The 23,177-nt window shown below is 34.7% G+C and overlaps 1 protein-coding gene across 1 annotated transcript in view; it reads left to right on the top strand.

Annotated features, from left to right (window-relative positions):
- The window catches only part of EYS (eyes shut homolog (Drosophila)), a 1,189,235-nt gene that overhangs the window by 672,868 nt on the left and 493,190 nt on the right, over positions 1-23,177 (top strand). Inside the window, 2 exon segments of the mRNA XM_006096829.1 lie at positions 14,794-14,976; positions 18,195-18,286. Coding sequence (XP_006096891.1) covers positions 14,794-14,976; positions 18,195-18,286 — 275 coding nt within the window.

Genomic DNA, 23,177 nt, shown 5'->3' with positions numbered 1-23,177 from the left:
GTCCTTGCAAAGCACACATTATGTGACACAGAGTAAACTACATACTAGTAAATATGAGTTATTACTATCAACAAGTCATCAAATAGAAAGAAGTGACAAATGGCTCACTTAATATCATTACACATACAAATAATCTTTTTTTTAGAGCTTTTGAGTATAGAAAGACATTAAACACATTGAAAAATTAAAACTGTCTTAAATCATTTTATTTCCATTAACTCAATTAATTTTATTAAGCATGTATTATGTATTTTGTTCAAGGTCCTGAGCTACAAAGAAATAAATACATCATTCTAGCCCATAAAATTTTCCATTCAAATGAGAAGAGAACAATTTTGAAAAGTAAATATTATTCAAAATATATATTAATGGAAGTATGTACAAAGTATAATACAAATATAGCTAATCCGCACACAAATGAGAGAAAAATAACACAAAATAATTTTGAAATATTGGGGGACCAGGCAGGCAAGTCCAGAAGGACTTCCACTGATGCTCAGGCCGCTCCAATCTTTTATTGAGCTTGGAGTAGCCCTTAGGTAAGGAGATTTCAATGACACACAGATTAGTTCATCAGCAGACAATTTCCAGGAATAGGCAGAATATCTAATCAACAATAATCAACAAGGATTTACCTAAGTATCTAAGGAATTAAGTGAACTAAGGTGGGGATGATGCTTCAGCTACCATTACCTAAATTAACTGGGTGGTGTCTAGATTAACTGCGTGGTGCACAGCCAGGTCCTGAGCTACAAAGAAACAAATACATCATTCTAGCCCAAAAAATTTTCCATTCAAATGAGAAGAGAACAATTTTGAAAAGTAAATATTATTCAAAATATATATTAATGGAAGTATGTACAAAGTATAATACAAATATAGCTAATAAAGCCACCTAAGTGCCCTTTTGAACCCATGGTCAATTTTATAGGAAAATTTAGTATTTGTATTGAGATGACAAAAATATATCAGTTTGCTAAGAAAACAATTGGTAGAAAATATTCCACCAAGTAGAGAGAATGCGAACAGGCACAAAGGGGCATGTGCATACCAACTACAGCATGTGAAGTTTTTGCCGAAGTATAAGTGAGAAGAGAAGTGATAACCAGGATAAAAATAAGAGGTCTTTCACAGAGAAGAGGGAATGTTGAAAAGTCATGGCTTGTTTGACCCATTCAGCCAGCAAATGAGAGAATGCTGATTAGTTCTAAAACATTTCTGATATTCTACATTACTTTAATTTTCAAAAGTTTTTTTGTGTGTGTTTGTTTATTTGTTTGTTTTTCAAGCCATATATTATCAAACATGAAACACATGTTTCTGTTTGAAGCCATATTTTCATACAGTAGTAACTTTCTCAGCTGGCCCATTGATTCTGTTGTAAGGTTCCTGAAATACTTATGAATAATACCATGATTTGCCATTGTTTCTAGTAAAAAAAAAATTATGAATTGTAAGCAGAAGCTTCAGAAATACATCTCCTCTGACACACAACATTGAGTAGAAAGGAGAGAGGGATTAGCAGTGGCACATGTGGGAAGGAAAGCAAAGCATAATTCCAGTTACATTTGTAGATTAGTCATCGGACAATGATTCAGGGACCAAAATGTTTACAGACTACAGGCACAAAACATGAGTTTAAAGTGATTGTATAAAAACATTCCTTCCAATTATAAAACTCTATGCTTTGAGGCTCTAAAAATAATTGACAATATCAGTTAATGGGAGGGAATTTCAAATAAAATATGAAATGTCCCTGTGTTCAAGTAGCTCATTCCCCAGCAGGTTAGGTAGTACATGTGCACTGGCATAAAAATAAGGATGCAAGTGCAGCAATAAACACCTAGGATGTGAGAGGATAAGAAAACATCGATTTTAATTGGAAAACCAAAGACAAACCCACATCACAGGGCAATAAACAGAGCTCTTGCAGGGGAGGAAGTACAGTTTGCACTGGAAGATCAGTGGGAGCCAGGGGGAGGGGCTTGGTGAGCCACCCACAGGGCGCTCTCTTGAAAAGAGGGTGGGCATGACAGGGGGAGAGAGTTCTTGTATTTGTTATATTGGAGAATTATATCCCTTTCCAATGAATGGGTTCCCATTCCCTCTGTAATACTGAAACCTCACTACTTGGTAGATTTAACATCCGCACTTCATAGAACTGTACCTTCCCTAAACCATTTCAAGTCAGTGGCAGATTGAATGATCTCATTTGCTCAGTCCTATGTAAGTTATGTAGGCTAAATGCAAAATGCTTTTTAGCATGCAATATGATTTTTTACGGCAAATCTTAAAAACGTGTAAGAGTTGAAAAATATGTGAGTGTTCCGTCATGATCCATTTGTATATCTTTGAGGCAAAGAAATTATTTTAACCTGATATTGGCTTGTATCTCTTTGGCAACAATAATGAATATAGAGCCAAATGACCAGCATAATTAGTTCTTCTGAGATGATAAGAAGCCATGGGGAACCAAAGAAGTTCAAGCTGAACACGTTGCTTCAATTAATAGAGGCTTTTTAAAGAAAGAAAAATATATATTTCCTTTTTCACTCTCTGTGAGTTAACTATATCACTTTAGATACACACAGAGACCTCCTGGGGAGGGTCTGTACTATCCCATCACGCTGAAAGATCTCTCCAAATCTAGAAGCAGGGAAGCAGGCATCTTACTTTAAGCAAGAACATTAATCTACCACGTATCCTCCTGTTATTCATTCACATATTCATGAAGCAGACCACAGAGCATCTGAAATGTGACACATATTAAGGTAGCTTGTAACCTAATGTTAAAGACATACATGCAAGTAGGTAGCTATAAGTTAAGGCAGTGAGAACATTAGGACAGCTTTATAGAGAGCAAGGAGGAGGCGTTAACTATCTGTGTTCAGAATTGTCATAGTGAGTTTCATTTTTAAAGTTTAGAACAGTAATGTAAGAGGCTTGCAAAATAAGGGAAGGTTATTATTACTATTCTCATTTTAAAGAAGAGGAATTATGCCGAAACCGGTTTGGCTCAGTGGATAGAGCGTTGGCCTGCGGACTGAAGGGTCCCGGGTTCGATTCCGGTTAAGGGCATGTACCTGGGTTGCGGGCACATCCCCAGTGGGAGATGTGCAGGAGGCAGCTGATCGATGTTTCTCTCTCATCGATGTTTCTGGCTCTCTATCTCTCTCCCTTCCTCTCTGTAAAAAATCAATAAAATATATTTTAAAAAAAATAAAAAAATAAAGAAGAGGAATTAGGGGTTGGAGATTTAGGGGAGTTGTTTGGTATAACAGGACTAGTAAGTGTCAGAATGAGCCTAGGATCCAATCATGATCGTAATAGTTGACTAGGATTGTGCCAGAGACTGTGTTAAGTACTCAGTATTTTCTTTTTCTCATTTAGTATTCATAGCAACCTACTAGGTAAACCCTGTTTGTGGAGTCTATTGAGGAGCAGAAGAGCGATGAATTGAAGGAGCAAAACATATTCAGTTCAGATAATAGATACGAGAAAGTTGAAAATTAAGGGAGACATTGGGAAAGACTTGTAAGGATTATGAAGACAAGAATGTCTTTGGTAATTCAAATAGTAAACTACTGACTTGATTTCAATGTAAAAGAAAAAGGAAAGGTATTTGTAAATCCATGTTTTATTACCTGGTTTTTCTCTCTCCATTGCCTCATGGCAGAAGACTCCAGGAGAAACAGCTGAATTTTAAGGAGTTGTGGCCTTGCATTGTCCTGAATGCTTTTCTTGCTCTTTCCCTGTGACCAAACAGAGCCCAGTTTACATGTGTAGGGAGAGGTACAATTAGGACAACACAAATGCTCTATTATTTTGTAGTTGAGGATAATCAAAATCTCAGTAAAGTAATCAAAGTCTCACAGTTATTAAATTGAATCTAGGTTTTCTGACTACAAAATTCAAATTGTTTTATCAATAGAGGAGATATTATGGGTTCTTGTCCAGAACATCTTAATAAAAGATTGCACTCAGCCAGTGTTGCTCAGTGGTTAAGTGTCTACTTATGAACCAGGAGGTCACGGTTCGATTCCCGGTCAGGTCCTGGAGACATGGAACAGACTGACATACCTCTGTGTGGGGTTGGGGGGACAAGAGGAGATAAGCCAAATAACTTATATACTTATAGCCCATGGACAGGGGCAATAGGGTAGTGAAGACCCGGGGGTGGGGGGTAGATGTTGGGAGGAGGAAGATAATTGGGGGTGGGGAGGATAGGAGATATCTGTAATACTATCAACAATAAAAAATACATTTAAAAAATAAATAAAAATATTTTAGCTAACATTTGATTTTTTTTTTCAGCAGTAGATACTGTTAGGCATATCTACCCCTATATTATCTAAGACTATTTCAAGGAAATAGAATCTGATTATTCAATCATGACACTTTCTTATTAGAATTAGCAAATATTCAGCAACCCTGAGAAATCTCTATCTCATTTTGTGCTACATCCATAGTGACATAACCTTTACAGTGAACACATTGCTTTTACAAGGAACCAAGATAGTTTTTATTTGTATTTTTATATTTTAAACTGTGCTATGTATCTAATTGTATAATTTCCACCTTTCTATAACTTCCAAAAATAAAAAAAACCTTAATTTAGCAGATATATCCAAGGGTTGTAACTGGCTTCACAATATTATATGAAGCCTTGAATTAAAATATATTATTCCAAGGGAGTAGATTCTAGAATGTAAGGTTCAACCTGCAGCAGCAATAGCTTAAGTAATATTTATAGATGTAGATAGAAAGTAATAAAGTGTGTCATGATATAGAATGCTTCCCAAAAAGGAGGGCAGCTTCTATGGTCCTAGAATATATTGATAAACTTATAATTTCAACAAACCAACGATCAGACTAATAAAATCCTAATAGGACATGGCAGAGCCCACATATATTTTGGATGTACCTGTAAGGCTAAAACTGAGAATTAACTATATTAGAATAAATTCTGTAGGAATGTAAATAATTCTGTAGCCTCTCTAACTGAAAGGTGTAGATTAACAAAAATTAGCATTCCAATTAAAGATGATGAATTAATCACAAGACTTTACCTGCACTTCCTCCTGAAATCTCACAAATCATGAGAAAAATATTTTTTTAACGTAGAAATCCACTAGGACAAAGATAGTGGTAGCAGAGAAAGCAGACATAAAAATTGGGAAGCTTTTGGACAAATGGAAACAGGCTAAATAGACCTGAGAATTTGGACACTAAAATTGGCAGCGTGAAAAGTAGAGGAGCATGGCGATTCATAGCACAGAATGTACAAAAGCCTTGGGAAATGACAACAGTAGATGACTAGAAGTGTGAGTAAAAGTAGAATAAAAAAGTAGAATAAAAGTAGAATAAAAATCCTACTGGTTAACTCTTTTAGAATTGATACATTTTTCATCAAACTGCCTATATGCTGACATATCCAGCAGTCCTTTAATGAAATCAGACTAATTTTTAACCTTAATATGTCAGGATATCCTACTGAGCCCACAGAAATGTACAAGGACATCTAGATGGTGAGAAGTTTCAAATCTTTACAAGACATTTTTCCAAGGATGCAATTCATTCTTTAACATTTATATCTCTCAAAATTAAATCAATACATCTGTATCTTAAATAACTTTGGAATTAAAAAGATGTGTTTTAAGTTACAGTATTTTATTGTAGTAGGCAGTTAGACAGGCATGAGCAGAGCAAGGACAGTGGACTAGGTATAGAAGGTCACCAGGGCAGAAAGCCCTGGGTGCCTACCAAGGGACAACTGTAGGGTGGAACCTCACCCAAGGGTAACCTCTCCTCCCTTAGCACATTGCTAGTCATGTGATAGACTACCTTAGAGGAGGAACAAGGGGGGCAGAGAATAACCTCATAGGACTCCCATATAAGCCCTTTCATGACCACTCACTTAAGCACTAAGCCAGCGGTTCTCAGCCTGTGGGTGGCGACCCCTTTGGGGGTCGAACGACCCTTTCACAGGGGTCGCCTAAGACCATCAGAAAACACATATATAATTACATATTGTTTTTGTGATTAATCACTATGCTTTAATTATGTTCAATTTGTAACAATGAAAATACATCCTGCATATCAGATATTTACATTACGATTCATAACAGTAGCAAAATTACAGTTATGAAGTAGCAAGGAAAATAATTTTATGGTTGGGGGTCACCACAACATGAGGAACTGTATTAAAGGGTCGCGGCATTAGGAAGGTTGAGAACCACTGCACTAAGCCCTCAGCACAATGAGGTTCTGACCCATTCCAAATCATCTTAGGAACGAAGCTTCTGTTGACGATGGAGACAGAGTTTTGGTGAAACTACAGCTAACATATAGGCCTCAGTTGTGTTGAGCTCCAGACCCAGAAAAGCAGCAGTTCGATGACTAATGACCCCCTGCCCTGGTGCTGACCAATCAGTGGAGACCACCACTCTGAAAGGACACACCTGGAAAGCTGATGAATATTCTATTGAGATCCCCGCTGGGGCCTCCCTTAAAACCCCAGCCCTTGAAAGCCTCTCAGAAACCCAGCTTCTATGGAGCATGCCCAAGCCTCCTCTCTCTCCTGCCCCCAGGCATGTTTATTCTTGCTTTATTTCTCCTAAGCCCCAAGGGCCCTTCTTTTACCTCTGTAACTTGTTTCCTGAGCCCACACAGCCCAGCTGGCTCAATTCTTCCACTGCTCACATCTACCTCTGTGTCTTTCCAAATAAACTTTTGCTTGTATTTCAGTCTTGGCTCTGAATTCTTTCTTAGCCAGACTCAAGTACCAAGGTTGCTGAACCATGGTTAAATCACCAGAATATTTTTGTGTCATTTTGCCATTAAAAAAATTAGTCCTCAACACTGTGAAGTAAAAATTTGTTTCTTAATACTAGGAAAATAGAAAAAGTAGGTGATTATTATGATTTTGAGACATTTTAATAATAGACACATTTTTAAAGAGTTATTATAAGCAAATAGTTACTTTTAAAATGTTTGATTATTCATCTGAAAGGGCGAAGGCTACGCCCTCCACCTTCCCCCAGGGTAAGGGCTACGTCCTCCATCTTACCTTGGCCACGTGTTGGGCAAGGAGCTTCTTCACGGAAGTCTAAGACTCTGCTAGCCACACCCAGGAACGGGACATCGACTTGTGTCTGGCCAATCGGCAAAGCACAGTCCTTTCTCCTCCCTTACTCCACCCCCCCCTATATAACCGGTCTCGGGGAGGGGTTCGGGCTCTCTTGGCCACTTGGCTAGCCAATGGGTCGGTGAGTCTGGTGGACGGGAGCTCAAGCTAGCTTGAAATACAGATTCTTATGCTTTTGCATCGAATTGCTGGCTCCCTGTTGGTTTCTTGGGGATCCTGAAATCTGGGCACAACACATCCATTCATTTACAGATAGAGATAAATGATGTAAAATATCAATATTTTTCTGGAATGAAAATTTAATTGTTTTGCCTAATAAAGATAAAGACAACTTAGCTCTTTTATTCAATAGTATGAGTTCCAAATCATTTTACCAAAATCAAAAATAGAGTGAACTTTCAAAATATGTGCCCTGGAAAAAAACCTAAAACATGCCAAAAATGTCATTTTGTGCCCCAAATTTGCACACTAATGACCTACTAAATTTCCATTCAAGTACTCTGAGTCCAAATTCAATATTCTTACCATTAGAATTATTGTTCTTAGCCAGATTATTTTTCCAGTAATACAAATGTCTTTGTTAAACCACTAGAATTTCTGTAGTCACTAGAATGTAAAAAAAGTAAGGCATCGTATTTTCAAAATTGGTCTGAGGAAATAAAGCTCTGTGTTTCACATGTTTTTTTCTCAACTTTTTTATGTATGCCATTCCTGAGATGTTTACCATGTATCAGTCCCTGGCTGCTCACCTCCACCCTGAAAATGCCACTTTTTTGGCATATAAACCATCCTCCCCCCCCCCCCCCCCCCCGCACTCTCACAATGAAAAACATATTGTCTCTTTTTTTCTCTATTCCATACTTCATTCCAAAAGAACTTGGAAGTGGCTTTAAAAATGCCACATGGTACAAATAAGTGAGGAAACTTGACATATGTGTGTGGTTTATGATTTGACTTTTTTAAATGATGAACTTTCATATCAGTAGAAGGCAAACTGAAATGACAGTGGCCTGTAGGTCTACTTAGAGTTTCCTAAAGCAGCTATTGTCCAAATAAATCCTCTAACCTGTTGCGCCTAGGAGAAATATTCACATAGAAGAACCACTCCCAACAATGGACAAATTACTTAAAGACTGCTCTATGAGTGTGTATGTTTGTGTGCATACAGTTTATATGTATATAGTTTAAATGGTGTGTGTATGTCATTAACCTACATCATGAGGTGACAGTAATCAAGCAAACCAAAGAAAAGCATTTACTTGGGATTAAAAGAATAGCAATAATTCGATTAACAACCTAAACAGTGTCCCTCTGGGAGACAAAAGGGGTTTGTTTAGACCATTCATAAAGAATCTTAATTGGTGCTGACAGCAGAAAGCTAACTTTGGCTAATGTGACTGCTTGTTAAAGCTATCCCTAAGTACAAGTCTGTCTCTGTGAGGAATGGTAGGTGTCTTTGCAGCATTCTGGAATGTTTATGGTTTTGCCCAGTTCAAAAGTTCACATTCTATGTGGTGAGAATGCGCATAAGACCCATTTCCTTAAAGGCCTCCTGGCTCCATTTTAAAACCTCTTAACATAAGTGACTCCATTTTATTCCACATTTCACAGAATTATATTATCTTATCTATTCATTTTTACTTGCATAGTCTCCCTTTTATCTATGTATCTGTCTCACAATTTTGAGAAGCATGAGTGTGTTTTTCTTCTGTACTCTTCCCTGTGTTCAGCTGCAAGTTAAAAGAAAAAATTAGTCTTAAACTTATGACAATGTTGAAAAATCAGGTGAAGAGTTGAAAATTATATTTAATTAAAAGCTAATTGCTAGGAATAAGTATCTCTGTTTATACCTCTGTTTCTCTTCTTATCTATCAGTAAAATCTGACATTGTCAAGAATTAAAGCTGATAATTGCCAAGATAACCTGAGGGTGACAATTAGACTATAGGATAAAAGGAAAATTTTTTTTTTCTTCATAACCTTTGGTATCTTTTTTCTATGGCCCAAGTAACTTTGCATTATTGTTTCCAGCTGGCATTTTGTTGCTATTGTTTCATTGAGATATAATTGACATGTAACTTTATATTAGTTTCGGGTATACAACATAATGACTCCATATATGTGGTGATCATATGCTACATGATCACCACAATAAGTCTGGTTATTATCTATCACCATATATAGTTCAATTTTGTTTTCTTTTTTCTCTCCTTGTGATAAGGAAATTTAAGATTTACTCTCTTCTTGGGGCGGGGGGGGGGGGGATAGGGACTGGGAGGGGGAAAAGGGGGAGATAATGGGAGATATCTGTAATACTGTCAACAATAAAAATATATTTTAAAAAAATATTTACTCTCTTAGCAACTTGCAAATATCACTAAGTATAGTCACCATGCTGTACATACATTACATCCCCATGATTTATTTAACTTATAACTGGCCCCTTTCACCCATTTCGCCCACCACCATACATCTCCCCTCTGGCAACCACTAGTTTAGGAGCTTCCTTTATGAGTTAAAAGGTTCACTTATAGAAGAAGAGCAAAGCATTATACTCAAAGATGAAAACTTAAAAGCCTTCCCTGCAAAATCAAAACAAGAAAAACAATTTCTTTATCATTATTTCAGTTCATTGTTTTTCCTGATGGTCCTAGGCAATGTAATGAGTTTAAGAATTAGGAACAAAAAAAAATTTCATTTCTCACAAGTGATATGGTATTATTAAAAATAGGAAAGTTCAACAAGGTTGTTTAATATATAACAGTCAGTTGAATTTCAATATACCAACATAATGAGTTAAATATATAACCTTACAAAAAACTATTTAAAGTAGCAATACATTCCTAAGTTTTCTAGAAGTTAACCTAAGAAAATATGCATGGAACCTTTATGAAAAAGTTATAAAACTATATAAAAAGTATTTTAGAAACCCTAGTAAAATGGCGACATAAAAATATGTCCATGTACAGGAAGATAAAGTATCACAAAGACACCAATTACTTACATTCTTTTAACAAAATCAATGGAATTCAAATCAATTTTTAATAAGAATTTTTATGTAACTCAATAGGATGTTTGTACTTGTAACTGATTCTAATATTCATATCAAAAGGCACAGGACATAGTAAGTAACACAGTCCTAAGGAAGAAGAATATGCAGGACTTTCCTAGTCCAATGGCAGGACCTTATCATAAAGCTCTACTATCTAAGTTAGTGTTTGTTTGGCTTGGGGTTGACAATCTGTCCAACAAAAATAGGATGCTGCCCTAACCGGTTTGGCTCAGTGGATAGAGCGTCGGCCTGTGGACTCAAGGGTCCCAAGTTCGATTCTAGCCAAGGGCATGTACCTTGGTTACGGGCACATACCCAGTAGAGAGTGTGCAGGAGGCAGCTGACCTATGTTTCTCTCTCATCGATGTTTCTAACTCTCTATCCCTCTCCCTTCCTCTCTGTAAAAAAATCAATATAATATATTAAAAAAAAAAAAGGGTACTGATCCCAGAAACCAACCCCATGTATGGGAAAGACAATGCGTGACAGAACTGGTAATGCAGATGAGTATAGGAAGGATCCTCCACATTAAAAGACAAAAGGGGAAAAAAAGCATTGGAAAGATTCTACACAAAGTAAACACTAAAAAATTATATCATAGGCAACTGGCAGCAAATAGGTTTTTAAGCAGCAGAGTGGCATGATTTGACTTGTATTTTGAGTTACTTCCTATTTTCATGGGTGACTATTAAAGGAATTTTCCCAATTTTCATTTGCTGGCAAAAGGGAAATATCACACACCTATGTTGTGCATCCTTTTTAAAAAAGCTGTTAATTACTTTCAGGAAAAAGTATCCAACTATTTGACTAGTCCTCTTTCAGCTTTCCTTGCAGCTCATATTTATTATAAGTTTTCTTTGGCTACACTGAAAGTCTCTGTCAATCTTAAACTGCATGCACTTGCTTTCTATTTCAGTATTATTTATTTTCTAAACTTCCTTTTTCATGTGCATTATACAATTAATACTTGCTCTATGAATTGTCATTGACTTATAGACCATGGAATAATTTGTGAAAATCTATGAAAGAAACAAATATTTCATAATTTACTTTGAAATATGCTTTATTCCTGCAAATACCATAATCTTTAAATTGCCAGGAACAATGTAATTGAGCATTTTGAGTATTTGAATCCAACAGTCAGAGAGTAACATGAAATAAGTCATAAATCTTGGCGTATATGAGATTTGATTTTGAAGTATTCTTCTAAACAGAACAGCAGTTTTGTCCACTGTGAACCCATCCCTGCAGTCTCAGTGGGAATTGACCCCATCCTCATCTTTAGTGGAGGGCTTCATTGGTGACCCAGTTTGGGCCAGTAAACTGTTAGGAGAGGTTCATGCTGTGATTGGGAAAGTTCTTCCTTCCTCTTTTGAAACTATAGGAAACTGAGGATTGGACATGAATGAGGAAGTATATCACTTAAACTACCACTGGCCACTATATTAAATCAGGAAAAAAGCAAGTCTTAGATTGAAGCTCACTTTGTGAATAGCAGAATGGAGAGACCAAAGAAGTTTAGGTATTTTATGAAAAGCCAGCTGACCTTTTGCATACATAAACATCCATTTGGAAGCCCACCCTATTCTTGAACTTCTTGTTGCTTATGCCATTAAATTATTTAGTGCTGAAGCTATTTGAAAGTTGGGCTTTCTGGTTATTTGTATCAAAAGCATACAAACTTATTCAAAGGAATAATTATAATATGAGGGCATGCAATTCAGATAAAGGTTCTTCTATTTGGAAAAATGAAAACCCAGAGGCAGAAACTTATTATTTAACTAGAGGCCCAGTGCATAAAATTCATGCACAGGTAGGGTCCCTAGGCCTGGCTGGCGATCTGCAGGGCAACCAGCAGGACGATCAGTGTGTGGGGGGGGAGGGGACGGGTGCTGGCACCTGCCTTGGCTGGCCTTGGGGCTGGGGGAAGCTCCTGCATTGAATATCTGCCCCCTTGTGGCCAGTGTGCATCATAGTTCCACCGTTCAGTTGATTTGCATATTAGGCTTTTATTATGTAGGATTCTAGATAATGAAAAGTATATGGAATTATTTTACACTAGCCCAGTGATTTTCAAACCTTTTCATCTCATGGCACACATAAACTAATCACTCAAATTCTGCAGCACACCAAAAAATATATTACGTTTTTGCCAATCTGACAAAATAAATAGGTATAATTTTGATTCATTCACACTAGATGGTTTTGTAGTGTTGGCTGTTGTCATTTTTTTTTGAAAAGCTAAGGTAAAACAGTGCCCCTGATTAAATACTTAGGTATTGTGTGCTTTGAAAATTCTTGCAGCACAGGGTTAAAAATAATGAATTAAAAGACTTTTTGAGTTAATAATTGTTGATTGAACAAAATATTTCTAAAGCATTTGAAGATATATAATAGTTTATTTCACCAATGTTGAGTATGTAATCATGTTGTCATATTAGTCTTCATCTGAAAATATTTTATTCTCTTTCACATTTTCTTTTATTCTTATGATTTCAGAGAGGAATGAAAAGGGAAAGAGAGCTAGAAATATCAATGATGAGAGAGACTCATTGATTGGCTACCTCTGCAGGCCCCACATTGGGGATGGATTCCACAACCCAGGCATATGCCCTGACTGGGAATCGAACCATTACCTCCAGGTTTATGGGTGGACACTCAACCACTGAACCACTCCAGCCAAGCTTCTTTCACATTTTGAACTTTAAGTCAGATGGATATTTGACTTCATTCCCAATTTACTCAAATAAATGTCTAAAAACTTTTCATATTATTTAATGTTATGTGAAATTCTATTGCACCATGCCTTTAACATCAGCATTAAAACTTTACAAGAAGAGGATTATTTATAGGCCAAAATCTTTGCAGTAGTTTTATCAGATTAATATCAGGTAAGATACTCCCAAAATGTGTTCCAGCTTTAGCTTATTTTTGAGTAGTTACAAGAAAACGAACTACTGCCTGCAGAAGAAAAAGCATATAAATTCTAATGTCTCAATGACTGGCTCTGATTTCCAATTAAAGACTCTTTAATAAAAGCTTTTGTGTTGCTTTAAAAAATAAACTTTATAAGGAAGAAATATCTGTCTCTATCATAGATAGAACAACTAGAACACTTAGAATGTCAGAATTAAAAGCACATTGTTAATATTTTCAATTTTTGGACCTACTTCTCTTGTAAAGTACTTGATTAAAAAAAACATGCATCCATCCTAGCTGGTTTTGCTCAGTGGATAGAGCATCAGCCTGTGAACTGTAGGATTCTGGGTTTGATTCTAGTCAAGGGCACATGCCCTGATTGTGGGCTCAATCCCCAGTGTGGGGTGTGCAGGAAGCAGCTGATCAATGATTCTCTCTCCTCATTGATGTTTCTCTCTCTCTCCCTCTTTTTTCCTCCCTGAAATCAACAAAGAGGAAGGATATATATATATATATATATATATATATATATATATATATATATATATAAACACATGCATCTGCTTTATTGTCTACAAAGCACAAATGTTTTCTGGCAGTATTTTGAGCCTTTTTATTTCTGGTTAAAAGGAAAAATAGCTTTGAGGCTTAGCTAATTATTTTCTTAGAGATTTTTTACAAGTTTGAAAATTTAGCTTTATTGAAAATTTATAATAAGAAAAACACTCCATATAAAATATAAAATCTATAGAAGTTTTAAAGTAAATATTTCAAAAATATCTAACCTTGATGAACAGCAAACTAAAATGGTTTCATGAATTATCTCTTCTATTAATTGTAAAAGAATAAACACTTCGGAAGTGTTTAAGGACAGAGAGTTGGTGTGCGTGAACGTGTGTCACAGGAGGAGCAGAAGGGAAAAAGTGAATGAAAAGAGATACGCAAATCCATTGTTATAGATATATCAACCAACAGTGATTAATTAATTATGTGTTCATCAAAGAAAAGTAACTTTTAATAATATAAAATAATTAACACCTTATTCAGAGGAATAAGCTAACTATGTTTCATTTAATCACATATTTATAAAGTTAAGAAATTAATTGTCAAAGTATTTTGCTCAAAATATCTCTATATTTTACTTGAAAGATTAAGGCTAATTAAAATATAATCATTCAGAAGGTAAACAAAAAAAGAAAGAGAATGAGAGAATTTTCTTCTAAAGAAGCTCAGATAATATAATGTTGTTACAAAAGGGTGACAATTCCTTTACTTCCAATAATGTCTATCAGTGCTCAATAGCAACCCAATAAAATTTACAATGACATAAAACATAATTTTGTACCAACATCTTATAGTGACACTTTTAGAAATATTCCTGTTTCTGTTGACCTATAACATAAAATCTAAGTAAAAGCACCGTTGAAGATTAATCATCTGGACAACCCTGCCTACCATTGAGATTTGATTATGAAGCCCCCAATACATAGAAATATGACAAACCACTGTGACTAAGGCAAAGGAAATAGGTGCTCACACTTGCAATATGCAGGAAAGAGTCAGATATGAGCCATTTCAGAAAACCTTATGCTAATGTTAGTAATGTGACACCCAACTATTGAGCATTCTATCCCAACCTAAATTACTTTTTTTTTTCCTGATTCTACAGGTTTCAGTTGTGTTTGTTTTATGGAGATTCCTTTCTAGAATTTCAGAATATATTTTTAAATCCACAAAATAATATTTCCCTAGAATTTCCAATCTTCAGTTCCTATGGACTTCTGCTCTACATCAAGCAAGACTCAAATTTAGTAAACAGATTTTTTAATCAATTATTTATTGAAAATGGTACTTTGCAGGTAAGCCATTAAATTTATTGAATTTAAAGTAAATTTTAGGAATTTATTGTAATTTTTTCTTAAATGCTCATCTTTCTTAAGTAGTATACTCATATATATAAATAAATGGTATCAGATCATATAAATTAAACAGATAAAAAAGATTAGTAGTAGCAATGTTTTTATTCATTTATTTTTTCAATCATTCATTGAACATTTATCTGTTATTTACTTTGCTAGGTACTAAAGATTCAATGGTAAATAAAACACATATTGTTCTCCTTATGTTGCTTCCAGTTTATTACAAATAATAATAACAATGGAACCAGAGCAAGAAAATATGTAATGAATAAGATACTAGAATAAGTCATCAAACATCAGTCTGACCCTCTGAGATACAGTTTGCTGATCCCTGGTCTACAGCATTTTTTCTTAATTAAAACCAGAAATTTCCTTTAGTCTTATAATGAGCAGAAAAAAAATACAGAGACAAAATGTAAGCAATTATAAAGCAAACATAATATTGAGCATTGGTCATGTTCAGAATGTTTTCTCAGCACTTTTTCTGCTGCTAACTCAACTGCCATAACTGAGTGAATAGCTCAGCTAGTTCCTCTCACCGCTGTGGACATCTCCAATTAGAGACATTACAAGGAATGTCCAGAGACTTGTTGGAGCTGCGGGTGAAAATATTTTATGAAATAATGGATTAGGAAACTTCTTTCACTTTCAAATGGATAAAAATAACTTCATGATAGGTCGAACCAAGACATTTAAGAATTGTAAAATGTAATGGGTAAAGAGAGGTGTAGAATTTCTTTGCTTTAGTTTTTATGACAAAGAAATGACATATATATTGACATGTCTATAATAATAATGACTATTGTTTATTGAATTGCAATTATGTGTCAGGCTCCATCGTAAGATTTATTAAGAACATGGACTCTGGAGCTAGACTGTCTGGAGTTTGAATCCCAGCTCTGCCCCTAAGAGCTTTGAGACCTGCAAGACACTTAAGGGCCTTCTGTTTCAATTTACTCACTTAAATTTACAAATGAGGTTAATACAAGTCATTGTGAGGTTTAAATTAGTAAGTAAATAAATATCGTGAAGCAAATGCAATACAGTGAACAGATAAGTGAGGCATATAAACACGTAGAAGAATGCTTGTGGCATGTTAATCAAATGTGTCACAAGGTTCCTGTGGACAAACTAAGGCTCTCAGAGAGTTTGGTGTTATTACACATGCTCTTCAATCTTTTTTAAAGATGATAGATCAATAAGTTTTACTCTGTTGTGTCAATACAAAATCCATGTTCTTTCCACTCACATCACTGTTTCCTTGTAATGATTTGAAGGAAATTTCATCATTTTTCTATCTTTATGATTTTAAAATCTTCCTTTTACCCCTATGATATGCCAGACTATCCTCCAATTTCCTCATCTACTTTAAAAGTATAATCATATGGGGAATACATTTACATTACAATTTTAGCAAAACACATATTTGTGGTTAAATTTTTACAATGATCATAATTTAAGACCTATTCGAATTCTAGACATGGAGAATTGTTAGTCAAATAAATTTTAGGAAATTTAAGCTTTCAAGTTTTATCAAACTTAATTTTTAAAAACATTTTATTGTTTCTTTCCTATAAAAAGGAGGTAAGTAGATACATCTACAGTAGGGACTCAAATATCAGCCCCCCAACTTATTAGCTGTGTCACAGGTTACAGTGTCTCCCTGGCTGAGGGCAAATCACCTATTTCCACCTCTGTTTGGTAGAAATAATAAAAGGATAATTCCTAATTCATACATTTTTGTTTGGTTTTACTTTTGTTTTGTAAGGAAACAATCAGTTGATGCTTGTAAAGTGCTTTAAAATCCATGATAACAGAGTCATTAGTCAATAGCAGCAAATCTGCTTCTTATACAATTATAAATGAGCTATTTATGATAAGAGAAAATGTAAATAAAATTAATAGAATTGTCCATTAAATATTTTATGTATGTTTAACTTTGACATCCCTGAAGATAATAGAAATTACTATCTTAGTAGTACCCGAAAAATATTTTTTAAGTATTGTTGGTTAGTACATTATTATTTAAGCTTAACCAACAACATAGATTTCTAAGTGTTATACATAAGAAACAGATAAATTATCCTCTGTGGTGTCAAAAATATTAAATGTATTCTTTAGTAACTTTGGTTGTATACTGGTCACAAGGTAAAAATTTAGTAAATAAACACTGAGTTTTACTTAGTTTCACATGGCTTGAGAAAAATATATGCAACTTATTTTCCTGCAAAGTGCATGGAGATGTATTTATTTTTGAAAATCTCAATACTGTTTATTTATTAAAGTGAACTTGGAGCTGATAATATTATAAAGGAAAGAAACCTTTTGCAATGCCCAAATATCATTAAAAAATAAAATACATAACATTCTATTTCCTTTTGGGCTACATTTGGGAATATTTAAATATATCAGTTTAATATAACTGGATGCATAGGAGTTATAAAACACTATGCAACTGTTTTTCTTTAACTTATATGTGGATTACAGATATCCTGTAGAAATGAGGAAGACTATAAAGCCTTTTTCTGGGAAAGAATGGCCACAATATAACTGGTGTACATCCAGGCACATGCTGTTAAGAGGATAAATAGGAAGTGCAGCCCACTCCTGAGATTCCCAGGGATGTCTGGTCAAACATACCAGGTATAGACATAATTTGCCCCTTTTAAACTATAACTCAATTGGCCCAATTAGCAATAATTCTACAAATGGCCATAGGTATCCTCAAGCCTTGGAAAGTTTAGAGTGTATGGTTAACTTTCATAATCTTTAAGGTTCCCTTCCTGTTACGTTAACATTACCCTCTAGAATGTATTCACTGGTTTTATACATTGAAGGAAAATTGCCAATACCTGTTCCCTGCTGACAGCCTTTCTCAACTCAATACTGGAAAAGAAACCAGAAGAGTGTGTGTGTGTGTGTGTGTGTGTGTGTACACGTGTATGGTGTATATATGTATGTAATATTTATACATTTATGTGTCTTAATCCTAGCTCTTATTAGGCATATAACCTTGAGCTGTCACTTCTCTTTAAGTTTCAGACCTCTTGTCTCACTAACACAATAAGGAAAATTATTGATGAATTGTAAAGTCTAATGCAAGTATAGGATGTTAGTTTCACACAGAAAAATTGAGGAAAAACTTTTTTTCCCCATAGCACCACTTTTTCTGTGCTGGTGAAGCAAAATTGCAAAGCATTAACACTACTATTAAAGTAGATGATGGACAAAGGTATTCACTGCTTATCAGGTAAGATATACTTATTTTCTTTCCCACTTAATCTTTTAAGTAGCAAAGACTTCCTCTGGGTATTGTTCTTGCCATTTGAAAGTAGAAATTATCCTGATTAGTATTCACATACACTTGTATGTGAATTAATGTTTATCAACCCATTCTGACTTTTCTATGTGCCCTTAAAATAGGGCTGGGGAAAGAATGTTATAAGAATTACATTATCAACAAACTTACATAAGAAGATTATAACAAAGCCATAAAAGCTTCATATTATTTTCTGCTTACAGGAGTCATGAAAAAAACTGGTATTTTTTATATCAAAATTAAATATATTTACATTAGAAAATTCGGAACATCCAGAAAAACCATAAAGAAGACAATTAAAATGATCCATTATACAATAGTCAAAATAGAAAAATTAACATATTATTATATTCCCAAAAGCTGTGTTTGAAGGTGACTCTATTTCAAAACTCTCACAAACATCAGGTATCATTCTGCCAATCTGATAAGTGAAAGTGACATTTGCCCTTAATTTGCCTTCTTCAATTTTTAGTAAGGTTTAAATTTTAATATAGATTTAGTGTCTTTTTGTTATGTGTTTTGCCTCTTCCACCTTTAAGTGATGCTTTAAAACACCTCCATCCTTATCTAATAGGTAGATTGAAGTAAATTATTTGGTTATGACAATATATTATTGTATAATAAAAGTTATTATCTACTTAACACCAATAAAGAAGAAAGTAAAGAGGCCAAAATGAAAACTGGGAAAAGAAGTTAAAGAAAAGGTTCTAAAGGACATTTTACCTTCCTTAGACCAGAACTACCTAAATCTTGTTGTCTAAAGTACAGATTCTTAAGAAAATTGACCAAAAAAACACACAGTTTATTATCAACAAAATTGAGGAAAGGCTACTTGACATATACCTCTCCCGACGAATGATAATGTGCATGAGCATTTTAAGATCTCTGTAATCCTGTTTACTAAAATCTGACATGCTTTGCTTAACTCAAGACATGGACACAGAACCCTTAACACTTATTTGCTTAGCATTTTCACTTCACAAGTAACTATTGTCGGGGGCAATGCACTATGGGAAACCCTATCTGCCTAGGTAATAATTTCTCAGCTCAGACACTGCCACTGTCTTGGGGGAAGCAGGTGTATGAGCACTGGGGCAGCAGTAGGAATCATGTCACAAAAGTTATTTTGGCTCCTCCAGGAAACTGAAAGACAAATGAGAGGTGATGGGAGAGGCAGAGGGATGCACCAGAAGAAGCTGTCTGGCCTGGGGTGTGTTGGAAAAGGTTTAAAAAATAAATGAGAACACAGCAATTATAGTTACAGTTTATTATACACCAACTTTGTGTCCATTAGTAATTATATTACATATATGAATTTTTTGTTTCAAAAGCAAATTTAATTACTAATCAAATTCCCCAATGTAAAACTAAAAATAAAGAGATTAAATGCTGAAAATAACATAGTTAGAAAACAGCACAGTTCTGCTACTCTTACTCGAAAACCTATGAATAACTTTTAAGTCATGTGCCTTCTGACCAATTATAGAAAATATAATTTGATTTCTTATTTTCTATCCTAAAAGAGCCTCTGTATGTTCAAGATAAGATAAATACAAGGATTATAAATTACCTGCCCACTAAACAAAACTAACAGCAGCAAGAACATTAATTAACCACCATGTGCCAGATGCTTTACAAACACATAACTGTATCTAATCATCAGGAAACTCATAATGCCCTAATGCCCATTGTGTTGATTAGGCTGGGCTGCTTCACAACCTACCACAGACTATGTGGCTTAAACAACAGAAATTTAGTCTAAGATGAAGGTATTGGCAGGGTTGTTTTTTTCCGAGGCCTCTCTCCTTGGCTCTCTGTGTGTTCACAGGCAATACATTTTATTTACTTAAGCCGCCCAATATGTGGGGTGTTGTTGAGGCAGTCCTAGAAAAATAATACAAATTCCCTTGTCCTCTGGCTTCCAGTGGGGTTCAGTCACTGGGGAACACTAGCAGGAACTTCAAGGGTGAAGCAAATGATGTCAGGATTTTGACAAATGATAAGCAAATGGTGTTCTCTTGGCCTTGTCTGGTATCCCAGAGGCTGACTCAGTCCCAGGGAATGTCTAGGCTCTTGGCAGATGGCCCTCTCTCTCAAGTTCTGATAACGTTTTTCTTCCTAGAAGCCTGTAGATATAAAAATGCTATCAGAGTAACTGTTTTATGGTCCTAGAATATTACATTATCCCGTGTGGCTTTCCTGCCCTCTGGCCATATCTTTGTAAAGAATTCATATTTATTTAACCTTATTTAAGTTATGTTAGATTAAATGTGCCATGTGTTAGGGGCTGAAAACATGAGTGTACTCTAGTCAGTATGGCAGAAAATGAGTGGATGGTTCAGTGGGGTAGGCCCAGAAGTGGCCCAACTGACTTCTCATGGCATTCTGTTGGCCAGAACTCAATCATGTGCACACACCTAATGGCAAAGGAGGCTAGGAAAGTTTTTTTTTAGCTTTGCACCTAGAAAGAAGAGAGATCAGCTAAAACAATGTGGAATAGACAACTATTTCTACAAGAGGAAATAAGATAAATGTCTGCCTTTGGAGATAAAGACAAAAATAATCAGTAAACACTTTAATACACTTAGTAGTTTAATTTAAACCACAGTATTTATAGGTATTTTAATCTTGGCTCTGAGTGGGTTATTGAACTGCTTCTAAGAAGAAAATAGAAATTAATATATATATAATATTTACTTAAGTATTTATAACGTGCTCAAAAATTCATGCAATATCAGATTACATGGTGTAAATAATTTCTTCATTTTGTTTGTCTTTCTATGACTTAAATTATACAACAGATAACTGTATTACTTAAAGTATGGTGCACAATGCTGAAGAATGATAAATAATTTCATCTTCACACTGTAAACCATAAACTTTTTATCTCTTTGAGTGGTAGAAAATATTAAAATGCAGCAAATTATATATTTAAAACACAGAGCAGTCTGAAAGGAAAATTATATATATTTTATTTTAGATATGCACACATATACACACAAAGAAATTGTTTTATATATAAGTTTATATAATTTATATAAATTGTTTTATATATAAGTTATCTAATTGTCCCTGTTCATATATACTTATGAACAGGGACCATTAGAATATTGTTACAGCAGTAAGCATCAAAGTTTTGCACTTCTTTTGAAGATGTTAATAATAAAGCTGAGGACTTGATATGTGTCGAGCAGAGCAGGACTGCTTGGCTCAGAGTGCTGGAAAATCAGTGAAGTGGAAAAGGAAAGAAAGAAACCATTTAACCACTTTCTAAAAAAATAAAGATTTCTTTTCTCTAATGAAATGTGCACATTATTGCATTAATCTTTTTATTAACAACTGTCAGTAGTGTCAAGAAAAACATGCCAATGGAATAATGATTTTACTTCAACTTGAACAAAATAAAGAATGAACAATTGGTTTTGACTATAAAATGATATTTATAGAACAAGCAAAATATCCCTCTTACATAAACCTATTTTTTTAATACATTTTATTGATTTTTTTACAGAGAGGAAGGGAAAGGGATAGAGAGTTAGAAACATCAATGAGAGAGAAACATTGATCAGCTGCCTCCTGCACACCCGCTACTGGGGATGTGCCTGCAACCACGGTACATGCCCTTGACTGAAATCAAACCTGGGACCCTTGAGTCCGCAGGTCGACGCTCTATCCACTGAGCAAAACCGGTTAGGGCAACCTATTTTTTTTTTTTTTACTGTTCTCCCAATAGTATATATTCAATCAACACAAAACAGTGAACAGGAGTGAAATTTTGTCATTTAAGTTTGGAAAACAGACTTCTAAAATGTAATTTACATAGGTCATTGAATTCAATTAGTAATTAAGCATTTTACGGTTAGAATTTAAATTCAATTTATTCAAATACTCCAATAAATTGATTACCAGTTACCTTTTAGAAACTATTTTAAAACACAAGTTAAAATAATTATTCATTTAAAAGTTGGGTATTTTCCATTATTTTACTTGAACATGAGTAAACATTACCTATTACAAAATTACTGAAATTAATCTCAGAGAAAGTTACTGCTAATGTTCATACTGTTAGTCAAAGCAGAGGAACATAGAACTAGTTTTAGTTGTACTTAATATGGCCATTACACATCAGAATTTTGCATGTTTTTCCCTTAAACATGGCATTAGTCATTACTCTATGGAAATTAAGACTAAAACTCTACAGCTGATACTCAGCCTGGAAGTCAGCTGAACTTTAAGTGTTTGGGAATACCTTAGGTGATATCAGCAAAAGGTTCAGACATCACCACAAACAGCATTCAGCAGCTATGTGCATGTCCATTTATGGGGAAGCTATCTCATCCAGGTATTTTAGTATATATCCAGGATCTAAAAACAAAATGCAGAAAAGACAAAAGTCTTAGTCATATATATATATATATATATATATATATATATATATATATATATATATAATAATGTTATAGTCTAGAAATAGATGAGATCATAAAGTTGTGTTAATTGTTTCAAATACTTGCTGTTAGTAAGAAGTGAAAAATGAATCTTAACAACTCAGTGACAGCTACTGAGCCATCCAAATGTATGATCTTTAGCGGCTCAACTTCTGTGGAAACAAAGGCTAGCACAACATAAAAATAGATTTCAACAGGTAACCATTGATTGCCCATGTTCTTTAATTTGACCTGAACTCTGCCTTGCTCTAGATGCTGTTTTATGCTTTCCCCTGATAAGAGAGAGACTCTGGCATAAATGACTTAGAGTTAAAAATCTGATTACTTGAATCTTTCTGCTGCTTAATATACTTGACTCATAGCCTATCTTTCTG

Source organism: Myotis lucifugus, unplaced genomic scaffold, assembly GCF_000147115.1.
Source record: "Myotis lucifugus unplaced genomic scaffold, Myoluc2.0 scaffold_187, whole genome shotgun sequence".
NCBI classification, from domain to species: domain Eukaryota; kingdom Metazoa; phylum Chordata; class Mammalia; order Chiroptera; family Vespertilionidae; genus Myotis; species Myotis lucifugus.
The sequence above is the reverse complement of the archived record's forward strand: the minus strand, read 5'-3'. Positions and strand labels throughout refer to the sequence as shown.